This window comes from Coregonus clupeaformis, unplaced genomic scaffold, assembly GCF_020615455.1.
Source record: "Coregonus clupeaformis isolate EN_2021a unplaced genomic scaffold, ASM2061545v1 scaf0038, whole genome shotgun sequence".
NCBI lineage: Eukaryota > Metazoa > Chordata > Actinopteri > Salmoniformes > Salmonidae > Coregonus > Coregonus clupeaformis.
Genome location: NW_025533493.1, coordinates 267,004 through 279,831, shown reverse-complemented (window position 1 = coordinate 279,831; position 12,828 = coordinate 267,004). Strand labels below are relative to the sequence as shown.

The 12,828-nt window shown below is 41.2% G+C and overlaps 1 protein-coding gene across 1 annotated transcript in view; it reads right to left on the bottom strand.

Moving 5' to 3' along the window:
• The window catches only part of LOC121577159, a 60,657-nt gene that overhangs the window by 39,327 nt on the left and 8,502 nt on the right, over positions 1–12,828 (bottom strand). The window contains exon 3 of the mRNA XM_041890934.1: positions 1,472–2,482. Within this exon, the coding sequence (XP_041746868.1) occupies positions 1,472–2,467 (996 nt within the window). The 5' untranslated portion in view covers positions 2,468–2,482. The remainder of the gene's footprint in view (positions 1–1,471; positions 2,483–12,828) is intronic.

Below are 12,828 nucleotides of genomic sequence, written 5' to 3'. Positions count from 1 at the left end.
ACAGGGATTGGACTGCTGAGGACTGGGGTAAAGTCATTTTCTCTGATGAATCCCCTTTCCGATTGTTTGGGGCATCCGGAAAAAAGCTTGTACGGAGAAGACAAGGTGAGCGCTACCATCAGTCCTGTGTCATGCCAACAGTAAAGCATCCTGAGACCATTCATGTGTGGGGTTGCTTCTCAGCCAAGGGAGTGGGCTCACTCACAATTCTGCCTAAGAACACAGCCATGTATAAATAATGGTACCAACACATTTTCTAGCATGATGGAGCACCTTGCCATAAGGCAAAAGTGATAACTAAGTAGCTCGGGGATGAAAACATTGACATTTTGGCCTTAATCCCATTGAGAACTTGTGGTCAATCCTCAAGAGGCGGGTGGACAAACAAAAACCCACAAATTATGACAAACTCCAAGCATTGATTATGCAAGAACGGGCTGCCATCAGTCAGGATGTGGCCCAGAAGTTAATTGACAGCATGCCAGGGCGGATTGCAGAGGTCTTGAAAAAGAAGGGTCAACACTGCAAATATTGACTCTTTGCATAAACTTAATGTAATTGTCAATAAAAGCCTTTGACACTTATGGAATGCTTGTAATTATACTTCAGTATACCACAGTAACATCTGACAAAAATATCTAAAAACACTGAAGCAGCAAACTTTGTGAAGACCAATACTTGTGTCATTCTCAAAACTTTTGACCACGACTGTAGTCTACAGTGTACAACTCCAGTATGTGTGGCTTGGATTAAACATTCTGTTCCACTGTGCTGAATTCCTACTTAAGAAAAGTACCTGGACTCATTTAATATAGTTTTATCTTTGAAAGTGGAGATATTGCCAGAAGTGCAGGTGAGAATAGTATAATGACAATAGTGCACACTGAATCAACATGGAAAACAGAGGGTCGGATAGAAAATGGACGATAGAGAGATGTCCTTACCTAAACACACACAACCTATTCACTAAGGAGGGCTTTGTGATTAAGAAAGCATTTGCTTGAATAAGAAAATCAGCTGCAGTAGAAAAAATAGATATTATTAAGGAAGTTCAGATCATCTCTAATCAACATTGGGATGTGTGGAACCAGGACATGAATGCCTTAGTACCACCCTAAACCTATAAAAACATGTACAATATGAACATAGAGGGCTTGGTGATGTGTGGAAGAAATAAAAAATGGTTTGATGAAACAGGATAAAGAGAGAGTGGGTGAGAAAGAAAAAGCTGTCAGAAAAGCTGGGCTTTGAACATGATCAGAGACATCGTTTAAACAAAGAACAAATACGGAGAAGAAAGGGCTACCAGCGAGTTGGGAAAACAAAGGGGTTGAGGAAGAGAAGACATTTGGCAGTGTGCGCCGTGTGGCAGAGCGCTAGTCTAGAGTGGTGTGGAACAGTACAGTTGAAATCCATGAATATCAATGAGTGCATATTATTATTTTCTATCAGGTATTGTATCTTTACTCACCTCTTCTGCCTGAGTGATCACCACCGCTGGGATGCAGCCGCCTTGTTCCCCTGCCGCATCATTCCCACAAGCCTCATCTGTGGTGGGGTCCTGGTTTGGGTTAAGTGGCCTATCTGGGTCCACTAGGGCCTGCTCCTGGTCTGATCCAAGCAGATTCTCTTGGTCCTGTTTTGGGGTTGGATTTTGATCTGTGCAGTGTGGTAGATCCATTGCACCAGCTAGATCATGGTTTGAATCCTGTGTTTGGTTCTGTTTCCCAGCTGATACCAGAATGGGGATGTCATGAGGGCTGCTGTGATCTTGTGCAGGACCAAGATATACTGGATCCTGGTTCACACCACTTAGCCTGTTTTCACCTTGGTCTGAGCTGTGAGCTGTGCATTGCTCCAGGTCTACATTACATTGATAGTCCAGGTTCCCTGGTGGATCCTCATCCTGGACTGAGACCTTTAGAGAAGGATCCTGTTCTTCCGTTGTGCATTTATTGGAGCCTAGTGAACGATCCTGGTCCTGGACTTGATGGAAGTAATTCTGACTTGCCTGGTCTTGTGCTGGTCCCTGGTTAAAACCATGCAGTGTGTCCTCGTCTTGTGCTTCACCGTGGTCTAGACCATGCAACCTCTCATTGTCTTGTACTGGACCCTGGTTAAAACCATGCAGTGTTTCCTCATCTTGCACTAAACCCTGGTCTAGACCTTGTGGTCTCTCCTCGTCTTGTGCTGGACCCTTGTCTAGACCCGGCAGTGTTTCCTCATTTTGTGCTGGACCCTGGTCAAGACCCGGCAGTGTTTCCTTTTCTTGTGCTGGACCGTGGTCAAGACCTTGCAGTTTCAGTCTATCCTGGTCTGGTGCTGAACTCTTGCCTAGACTATTCCGCCAGTCTTGGAACTGTCTCGGTGTCATGGGCTGTTGGTGATGTTCTGAACGCCTTGACTCCCTGTCCATGTCCTGCTGGGACTCCTGGAGCTGGGGTGACACTGAAGAACACTCTGTCATAGGGCACGGAGTCACCTGCCAGCGGAGAGCAATATGATAAAATAGTTAAAACATACCCGTATACAAACATGTGCGGCTGTGTGCACTGACACAAACACACACGCATGCACAGACATACACACACATACACACATTTGAATACTAGGCTAAAAGCCTTGTTCTTGAATACTGTGGATAATGGGATATCTAGTCTATACCAACAAAGGTGTCATGCCCATAGGGGGCACGTGCCCCCTCATATTTGTCCTGTTTAAAAAAATACAATAATAATAATAACATTGTGGTTACATTTGTGTTGTTGTTTCTCTGTAATATTACTAGCCACCTAACAATTGTATGAAGTTGGCTTTAGCTAGCCCAGACAGGTTCCCAATCTCCCAACCTCATAGCTAGCTACCAAGAAGCCATTTCAGGCTATCAATCAAGTTAGAGCAGCTAGCTTGTCTAACTATCTTAGCTGGCATGCCTGATGGCAAGATTGGTAGACTTTAGAAAAGCAAACACTTACTACATTTACTGAATTAGACTCTAATTACTTTCAATCTTTTACCCAGATTTTAGCAGAGATGCAGAGAAGCATATTTCGTTTCTTTAAAAAAATAACCACCAGTCAGGAGGATACAGACAGCTCAAGAGGTATAACCAAGCCAGGGCCTGTTCACCCCGCTACCATCTAGGTGGAGACAGTACAAAATTTGATATGATTTGATATGAAGAAAATAAACATAGTTTTAGATAGAATTGAGCGTAATGATTATGGCCCTAGATTGCAGGAAAATATGTTTGACATGTTTGAAAAATGCACGACGCCCCTGTATACCAAGGCAGAAATATGTTCTCCAATGAGGTGTCTTACTATATTATATCCCAGTTATCTTTCCCTAGCTGGCACTGCTGTCATCTTAACCATTAGCCCTTACAGTGAAGTCCTTTCATTAGCACAGAAACTGCCTAGACATCTCCCATGCTAAAAGGCCCAGTGCAGTCAAAAACGTGATTTTCCTGTGTTTTATATATATTTCCACACTATGAGGTTGGAATAATACAGTGAAATTGTGAAAATGATGATAATGCCCTTGTAGTGTAAGAGCGGTTTGAAAAAAACGCCTGAAATTTCAGCCTGTTTTGGTGGGTTGGAGTTTTGGCCAGCGGGTGGTAAATTAGTTAATAGAGCAACAAGAAAGAGAGTTCTAAACCTCTCTGCCAATAACAACTAGTTTTCCCTTCCACAGTCAGAACACTCCCAGACAGTCCTAGCTAAATTCTTGCTTGAGAAATTGTTCTTTGCTAAGAAGCTATTTTTGTTTCTTTTTTACTATTTTGAGTATTTTAATAGTTACCCAGAAATGATTTGATATTGAAATAAATACGGCTGCATTGGACCTTTAATATAAAAATCCCAAGGGTAGTAATTATGGTTGAGTGCAGCTAACAAGGATTACATTTGATACTTCAACAACTATTTTTAGAAAGGAATGTATTTTTCAAATTAATTAAACACACTGTCTTACAAGTAACCTCTTGTCATTTGCCCTCCAGGCTAAGCTAATTTGTAAAGAATGGGGGGAAATTAGATTTTTCTTTCATCTGCAGAATTATCTTTACAAAAGAATCAGTACCACAGAGACTGTGGAGGAATTAGATGATGAATTACAAATGTGAATCTTCAACTTTGTCCTCATGAGTTGTTTACATACCTTTAAGGCTTAAAAGAAATTACATTTTAATTCTATAGCGTGTCCAGGTAATTAAAATGGTCATACAAACAAACACATGTTGGGTCACTAGCTGGTGTCAAGCTACCAGATAGAAAACAACAGAATAAATACATAAGGCTATCATATCATACGGTATCATCAAATCAAATTTGATTCATCACGTACACAATTTAAAGCAGGTATAAAAGGTGCAGTGAAATGCTTGTGTGCTAGTTCCCTCAACATTGCAGTACTAAACTCAGCATAAAAAGAAACGTCCCTTTTTCAGGACCCTGTCTTTCAAAGATAATTTGTAAAAATTCAAATAACTTTCCCATGCTTGTTCAATGAACCATAAACAATTAATGAACATGCACCTGTGGAACGGTCGTTAAGACACTAACAGCTTACAGACGGTTGGCAATTAAGGTCACAGTTATGAAAACTAGGACACTAAAGAGGCCTTTTTAGTGACTCTGAAAAACACCAAAAGAAAGATGCCCAGGGTCCCTGCTCATCTGCGTGAACGTGCCTTAGGCATGCTGCAAGGAGGCATGAGGTCTGCAGATGTGGCCAGGGCAATAAATTACGATGTCTGTACTGTGAGACGCCTAAGACAGCACTACAGGGAGACAGGACGGACAGCTGATCGTCCTCGCAGTGGCAGACTGTCTGCAATAGGCTGAGAGAGGCTGGACTGAGGGCTTGTAGGCCTGTTGTAAGGCAGGTCCTCACCAGACATCACCGGCAACAACGTCGCCTATGGGCACAAACCCACCATCGCTGGACCAGACAGGACTGGCAAAAGGTGCTCTTCACTGATGAGTCGCGGTTTTGTCTCACTGGGGGTGATGGTCGGATTTGCGTTTATCGTCGAAGGAATGAGCGTTACACCGAGGCCTGTACTCTGGAGCGGGATTGATTTGGAGGTGGAGGGTCCGTCATGGTCTGGGGCAGTGTGTCACAGCATCATCGGACTGAGCATGTTGTCATTGCAGGCAATCTCAACGCTGTGCGTTACAGGGAAGACATCCTCCTCCCTCATGTGGTACCCTTCCTGCAGGCTCATCCTGACATGACCCTCCAGCATGACAATGCCACCAGCCATACTGCTCGTTCTGTGCGTGATTTACTGCAAGACAGGAATGTCAGTGTTCTGCCATGGCCAGCGAAGAGCCCGGATCTCAATCCCATTGAGCACGTCTGGGACCTGTTGGATCGGAGGGTGAGGGTTAGGGCCATTCCCCCCAGAAATGTCCGGGAACTTGCAGGTGCCTTGGTGGAAGAGTGGGGTAACATCTCACAGCAAGAACTGGCAAATCTGGTGCAGTCCATGAGGAGGAGATGCACTGCAGTACTTAATGTAGCTGGTGGCCACACCAGATACTGACTATTACTTTTGATTTTGACCCCCCTTTGTTCAGGGACACATTATTCAATTTCAATTATTCATGTCTTTGGAACTTGTTCAGTTTATGTCTCAGTTGTTGAATCTTGTTATGTTCATACAAATATTTACACATGTTAAGTTTGCTGAAAATAAACGCAGTTGACAGTGAGAGGACGTTTCTTTTTTTGCTGAGTTTATAATCAATAATAATTATAAGTAATACAAGAGGTATCCACTGGGCATAGACATCAGTTCAACGTCTAGTTTTAATTTACATTTGGTTGAGTTTTCAACTAACGTGAATTCAACTTTAAATAAACAAAATATGTCACCATGTAATTTGATTTCAGGTGAAAGAAATACGAAAATGCCCTTAAGTTGAATCCAATCAGTTTTTCACGTTGAGTCAACATGATCATATTGATATTTTTGGTTGAAATTACTTGGAAACAACGTTGATTCAACCAGTTTTTGCCCAGTGGGTAGTATGCACAGTAATAGCCTGATATGTAAACAAAAGTATATATTTTTTCACTCTTTATGCAATGCGCACTGCAGAGAACACTGGAAGAAGAATGAACACTGAATGATCACAGTGAATTATTGTAATGTCTGTTTATGTGTCAATTAATCCCATAAGGGATGGGTTGCCAACTGGCGATTTGACACCAACAATGTTTTTCATTCATTCATATATCTTTTTTTTTATTTAACCTTTTTTTCAACAGGGAAGACATAAATAAACAGCATAAATATACTCAATATACCCATATTTGACACAATATGAAAAACAGATTGGATTTGCAAAAAGTAATCAACTTAAGGGCCAAGAGTGTGCAAAGCTGTCATCAAGGCAAAGGGTGGCTACTTCGAAGAATCTAAATCTAAAATATATTTTCATTTGTTTAACACTTTTTTGGTTACTACATGATTCCATGTGTTATTTCATAGTTTTGATGTCTTCACTATTATTCTACAATGTAGAAAATACTAAAAATAAAGAAAAACCCTTGAATGAGTAGGTGTGTCCAAACTTTTGACTGGTACTGTATATATACAGTGCATTCTGAAAGTATTCAGAATCCTTGACTTTTTCCACATTTTGTTACGTTACAGTCTTATTCTAAAATGGATTAAATTGTTTTTCCCCCCTCGTCAATCTACACACGATACCCGATAATGACAAAGAAAAACAGGTTTTTATAACTTTTTGTACATTTATTAAATATCAAAAACTGAAATATTACATTTACATCATAAGTAGTCAGAGCCTTTACTCAGTACTATGTTGAAGCACCTTTGGCAGCAATTACAGCCTCGCGCCTTCTTGGGTATGACGCTACAAGCTTGGCACACCTGTATTTGGGGCGTTTCTCCCATTCTTTTCTGCAGATCCTCTCAAGCTCTGTCAGGTTGGACGGGGAGCGTCGCTGCACAGCTATTTTCAGGTCTCTCCAGAGATGTTCGATTGGGTTGGTGTAGGAAGAGTCTTGGTGTTTCCAAACTTTTTCCATTTAAGAATGATGGAGGCCACTGTGTTCTTGGGTTCCTTCAATGCTGCACACATTTTTTGGTACCCTTCCCCAGATCTGTGCCTTGACACAATCTTGTCTCAGAGCTCTACGGACAATTCCTTCGACTGCATGGCTTGGTTTTTGCACTGCCAACTGTGGGACCTTATATAGACAGGTGTGTACCTTTCCAAATCATGCCAAATCAATTGAATTTACTACAGGTGGACTCCAATCAAGTTGTAGAAACATCTCAAGGATGATCAATGGGAACAGGATGCACTTGAGCTCAATTTCAAGTCTCATAGCAAAGGGTCTGAATACTTATTAAGGTACTTCTGTTTAGTTTTTCATAAATGTGCAAAAATGTCTAAAGACCTGTTTTCACTTTGTCATTATTGGGGTATTGTGTGTAGATTGATTAGGAACTATTTTAATTTAATCCGTTTTATAATAAGGCTGTAACGTAACAACATTTTGAAAAAGTCAAGGGGTCTGAATACTTTACGAATGCACCGTACATAATAGTATCATCCACATATAGATTAAGTTTACACGTTTTAACAGATTGACCAAAGGTGTTTATATAAATAGTGAAGAGAACAGGTCCCAAAATCAACCCCCTTGGGTTACCTTTTCAGTGAGGGAAAAAAGTATTTGATCCCCTGCTGATTTTGTATGTTTGCCCACTAACAAAGAAATTATCAGTCTATAATTTTAATGGTAGGTTTATTTGAACAGTGAGAGACAGAATAACAACAACAAAATCCAGAAAAAACGCATGTCAAAAATGTTATAAATTGATTTGCATTTTAATGAGGTTAATAAGTATTTGACCCCCTCTCAATCAAAAATATTTCTGGCTCCCAGGTGTCTTTTATACAGGTAACGAGCTGAGATTAGGAGCACACTCATAAAGGGAGTGCTCCTAATCTCAATTTGTAACCTGTATAAAAGACACCTATCCACAGAAGCAATCAATCAATCAGATTCCAAACTCTCCACCATGGCCAAGACCAAAGAGCTCTCCAAGGATGTCAGGGGCAAGATTGTAGACCTACACAAGGCTGGAATGGGCTACAAGACCATCGCCGAGCAGCTTGGTGAGAAGGTGACAACAGTTGCTGCGATTATTCGCAAATGGAAGAAACACAAATGCACTGTCAATCTCCCTCGGCCTGGGGCTCCATGCAAGATCTCACCTCGTGGAGTTGCAATGATCATGAGAATGGTGAGGAATCAGCCCAGAACTACACGGGAGGATCTTGTCAATGATCTCAAGGCAGCTGGGACCATAGTCACCAAGAAAACAATTGGTAACACACTATGCCGTGAAGGACTGAAATCCTGCAGCGCCCGCAAGGTCCCCCTGCTCAAGAAAGCACATATACAGGGCCGTCTGAAGTTTGCCAATGAACATCTGAATGATTCAGAGGAGAACTGGGTGAAAGTGTTGTGGTCATATGAGACCAAAATCGAGCTCTTTGGCATCAACTCAACTCGCCGTGTTTGGAGGAGGAGGAATGCTGCTTATGACCCCAAGAACACCATCCCCACCGTCAAACATGGAGGTGGAAACATTATGCTTTGGGGTGTTTTTTCTGCTAAGGGGACAGGACAACTTCACCGCATCAAAGCGACGATGGACGGGGCCATGTACCGTCAAATCTTGGGTGAGAACCTCCTTCCCTCAGCCAGGGCATTGAAAATGGGTCGTGGATGGGTATTCCAGCATGACAATGACCCAAAACACACGGCCAAGGCAACAAAGGAGTGGCTCAAGAAGAAGCACATTAAGGTCCTGGAGTGGCCTAGCCAGTCTCCAGACCTTAATCCCATTGAAAATCTGTGGAGGGGGCTGAAGGTTCGAGTTGCCAAATGTCAGCCTTGAAACCTTAATGACTTGGAGAAGATCTGCAAAGAGGAGTGGGACAAAATCCCTCCTGAGATGTGTGCAAACCTGGTGGCCAACTACAAGAAACATCTGACCTCTGTGATTGCCAATAAGGGTTTTTCCACCAAGTACTAAGTCATGTTTTGCAGAGGGGTCAAATACTTATTTCCCTCATTAAAATGCAAATCAATTTATAATATTTTTGACATGCGTTTTTCTGGATTTTTTTGTTGTTATTCTGTCTCTCACTGTTAAAATAAACCTACCATTAAAATTATAGACTGATCATGTCTTTGTCAGTGTGCAAACGTACAAAATCAGCAGGGGATCAAATACTTTTTTCCCCTCACTGTATCTGGTGTAATTCTCCTGTCTTATCTGGTGCCCTGTGTGAACTTAAGTATACTCCCTCTAATACTTTTTTCCCTCACTGTATGTACTTCAAGAAATTCAGACTTAAGCCCATCAATCACGATGGCCTGAGTTCTGTCACTAAGATAATCATGAAACCATGAACAGGCGTCAGACCTCAGGCCTACCGAGGACAACTTATTCAATAAAATAGCATGATGAACATTATCAAAAGCTTGTGACAGGTCCACAAACAAAGCAGCACATTTCATTTGAGTGTATAAAGCATTGACAAGATCATTAACAACTAAAGTGGTTGCTGTAATAGTGCTATGCCCAGGCCTAAACCCTGATTGGTTTACATTCAAATTACATTTCTCAGAGAAAAAATGGGCGAAGTTGTACATTTACCAAGGACTCATGAATCTTAGCTAAACAAGGAGGCCTTGAAATGGGGTGATAATTATTAAGATCACTACTATCCCCGCCCTTATGGAGTGGCAGCACAAGCTGATTACCATACTTTTTAAATATTTCCTGATAACAAGGTTAAATAAAAAATGTGGGTTATTGAGCCAACAATGATGGGAGCTGCACACTTAAGCAGACTGGGATCCAATTGGTCAGCCCCTGTGGATTTCTTGTTGTCTATTGTTAGCAAAGCATCCAGGACTTATTTTTCTGTAAATAGCCTAAAACAAAAGCTTTGACTGTCATTTCTCTGCTCGTTCAGCAAGGTTCCCCTATCAGCATCCAGCCCAATATCATTGTGAATAGGCTTAGAAGTTGTTTCAGAGATAGCACGCTGAAGTAAAATGGTGATTAAATGCATCAATGATGGCATTTCTTCCTGTAATGAGGCCAGTGTCTGAATTAATTTGTTGTGGCAGAGAGGAGGAAGTAGAACCCTTCAGGGATTTGACAGTTTTCCTGAATTTAGCCAGGTTCCCATTACAATCCGAAAGAGCGGTTACGTAATAATCAGATTTAGCCTTTCTGATTTGTCTTACACAATGATCCCTCAGTGGCTTCAAAGCTTGCCAGTCCGGGCCTAAGCCTGTGTTCCTGGCCTTGACCCAAGCATCATCTCTATAATTAATGACTTCTGATAATTCCGAAGTGTACCAGGCATAGATCTACCTTTAACCCTTCATTTTTGGAAGGGAGCATGATTATCCACAATAGTATTGAAGACATCTGCAAAAATGCTCAAAGCTAAATCAGGTTCAGGGATAGCTTAAATACAATCAAGGTCACTAAAATAAAGATAATGTAAAGAGTATGTTCACTGAAGTTTTTAAAGTTCCTCTTTGTGATGACTTGAGGCTTAGATTTTTGTATTCTCACATCTCTAACACAAACAACTAGGCAATGGTCACTAATGTCTTGGGCAAAGACACCAGTAGAAACATATTTTTCTGGTGTATTTGTTAAAATAAGATTAATAAGAGTTGACTTTTAAGGATCTTTAGGGTTGGGCCGTGTAGGCTTAGTCACCAGCTGGGTTAGGTTTAGATCATTACACATGTCTTTTAGATTGTCTGAAGCCTGCATTCCCAATCATAATGTAGGTCACCCAGGATAATAACTTCTGATTTAATAAAAGAAGACAACAAACTAGTTAACTTCTCGAGTGCACAAATGTTAGCCGAGGGAGGACGGTAGACCCCTATAACAGTTATGGATACATCTTCCCCAGACAAAGCTTAAAGATAGTAGCTAAAGGTTTTGGGCAAAGGAAATTGATTTCTGTAAAGAGACAAATACATTATTTTTAATAAGAATGGCCACTCCACCACCACTACCTTGTCTGTCAGCTCTGAACACATTCTAACCCTCAATATTAATATCAGAGTCCAGAATGAGACCAGATATACAGTATAGATAATGAAGGTGCAATGTTAAGTATGACTGTATTAACAAATATAAAGTGAGTAGTGTCTTGGTCACGCAGTAGAATAAATAGTATATACTAGAGCAGCAGTGTTGAATGTGTGTGTGTGTGTGTTTATGTGTGTATGTGTGTGAGTCTGTGTGCATGTGCATGTGTGTGCTTGTGCGTGTGTGTGTGTTTTTATGGGTGGTTATGTGTGTGTGTGTGCTTTTGTGTACAGGTTGGATGAATGGAGAGTAAGTGCAAATAGTCTAAGGTGCAAAAAGTCTCTAAGGTGCAAATAGTCACTAAGGTGCAGGTCTGTGCAGGGAGACAGCTAGGGTTAGCTGTTCAACAGTCTGATGGCCTGGTGGTAGAAGCTGTCTCGGAGTCTGTTGGTCCAAGACCTGATGCTCCGATACTGCTTGCCAGATGGTAAAAGAGTGAACAGTCCGTCGCTCGGGAGACTGGAGTCCTTGACGACCTTCCAGGCATTCCTTAAACACCGGTGTAGATGTCTTGTCATATCATAGAGCTGCTGTTTAGAAATAGATCACCAGCATACCACATGCATTAATGGCCTCTAACTAATATGATTCTCATCCATTCCACACCTACCAACAGTGCTTATAAGATGCAAGCCTACATTATGTTGCCCCTCCCCAACTGTAACCTATCAGTACAGTGCATTAGTGAGGGATGCTTAAAGGCATGAAAATGCCATCTCTAATCTACCCAACCTATCTGTAGTCTATAAACTGAGAAACTGCATATGATCCACAAACGATCATTCCCAACAACCGCACCATTTCCCCCTGTGCACAAGCACACACACACACCATCAATTGCACCAATAAGGAGTGTGGTTATGCTTATGATGTGCTTAGAGAGACTCCTTAAGGAGAAGTGTTTTCACATTGTTCAGGCTTCATATACTCAATCAAAATTGGTTTAGTGATTCAGGTTATTGGCTTATTTTCAAATGAAAGGTACTCTTTCTTCAGGCTCACTCTGGTAATTTTTAGTGTCATTGAAACGGGAATATTATCCCAATCTCTTTCCCAGGTGTATTAAAAGTCTACTGTAAATCATGTTGCTGTTGTTTTTTTAAATACTGTATTTGAAATGTTGTAAATTCAATTTATTACTGCTATCTGTCACAGATAAATGAATGGGAGAACAGATTAATTTCAGAATATCAACACAGCATTTGTATCTTAAAGGCTCAGTGTAGTCAAAAACGCGATTTTCCCCCCCCTGTGTTTTATATATATTTCAACACTATGAGGTTGGAATAATACTGTGAAATTGTGAAAATTATGATAATGCCCTTAATGGTGTAAGAGCTGATTGAAAAGACCGCCTGAAATTTGGTGGGATGGAGTTTTGGCCTGCCTGGTGACATTAGTTAATAGACCAATAAGAAAGGGAGAACCTGGTAGGTTGGTGTGGCTGTCATCTAAAGAAAACCAGAAACATATCAAGATGTACTGCTGTTGCTTTTTCTCATAAGACAATGACAGAGACTGACCACACACCATGGGCCAGTGTGAAAGTGATGTCTTAAGCTACCCACTCTAATTATAGTAACAACAAATAAGATTATCTCTATCCATGCACACAGGTCTAAGGCCAGACTAAGCAG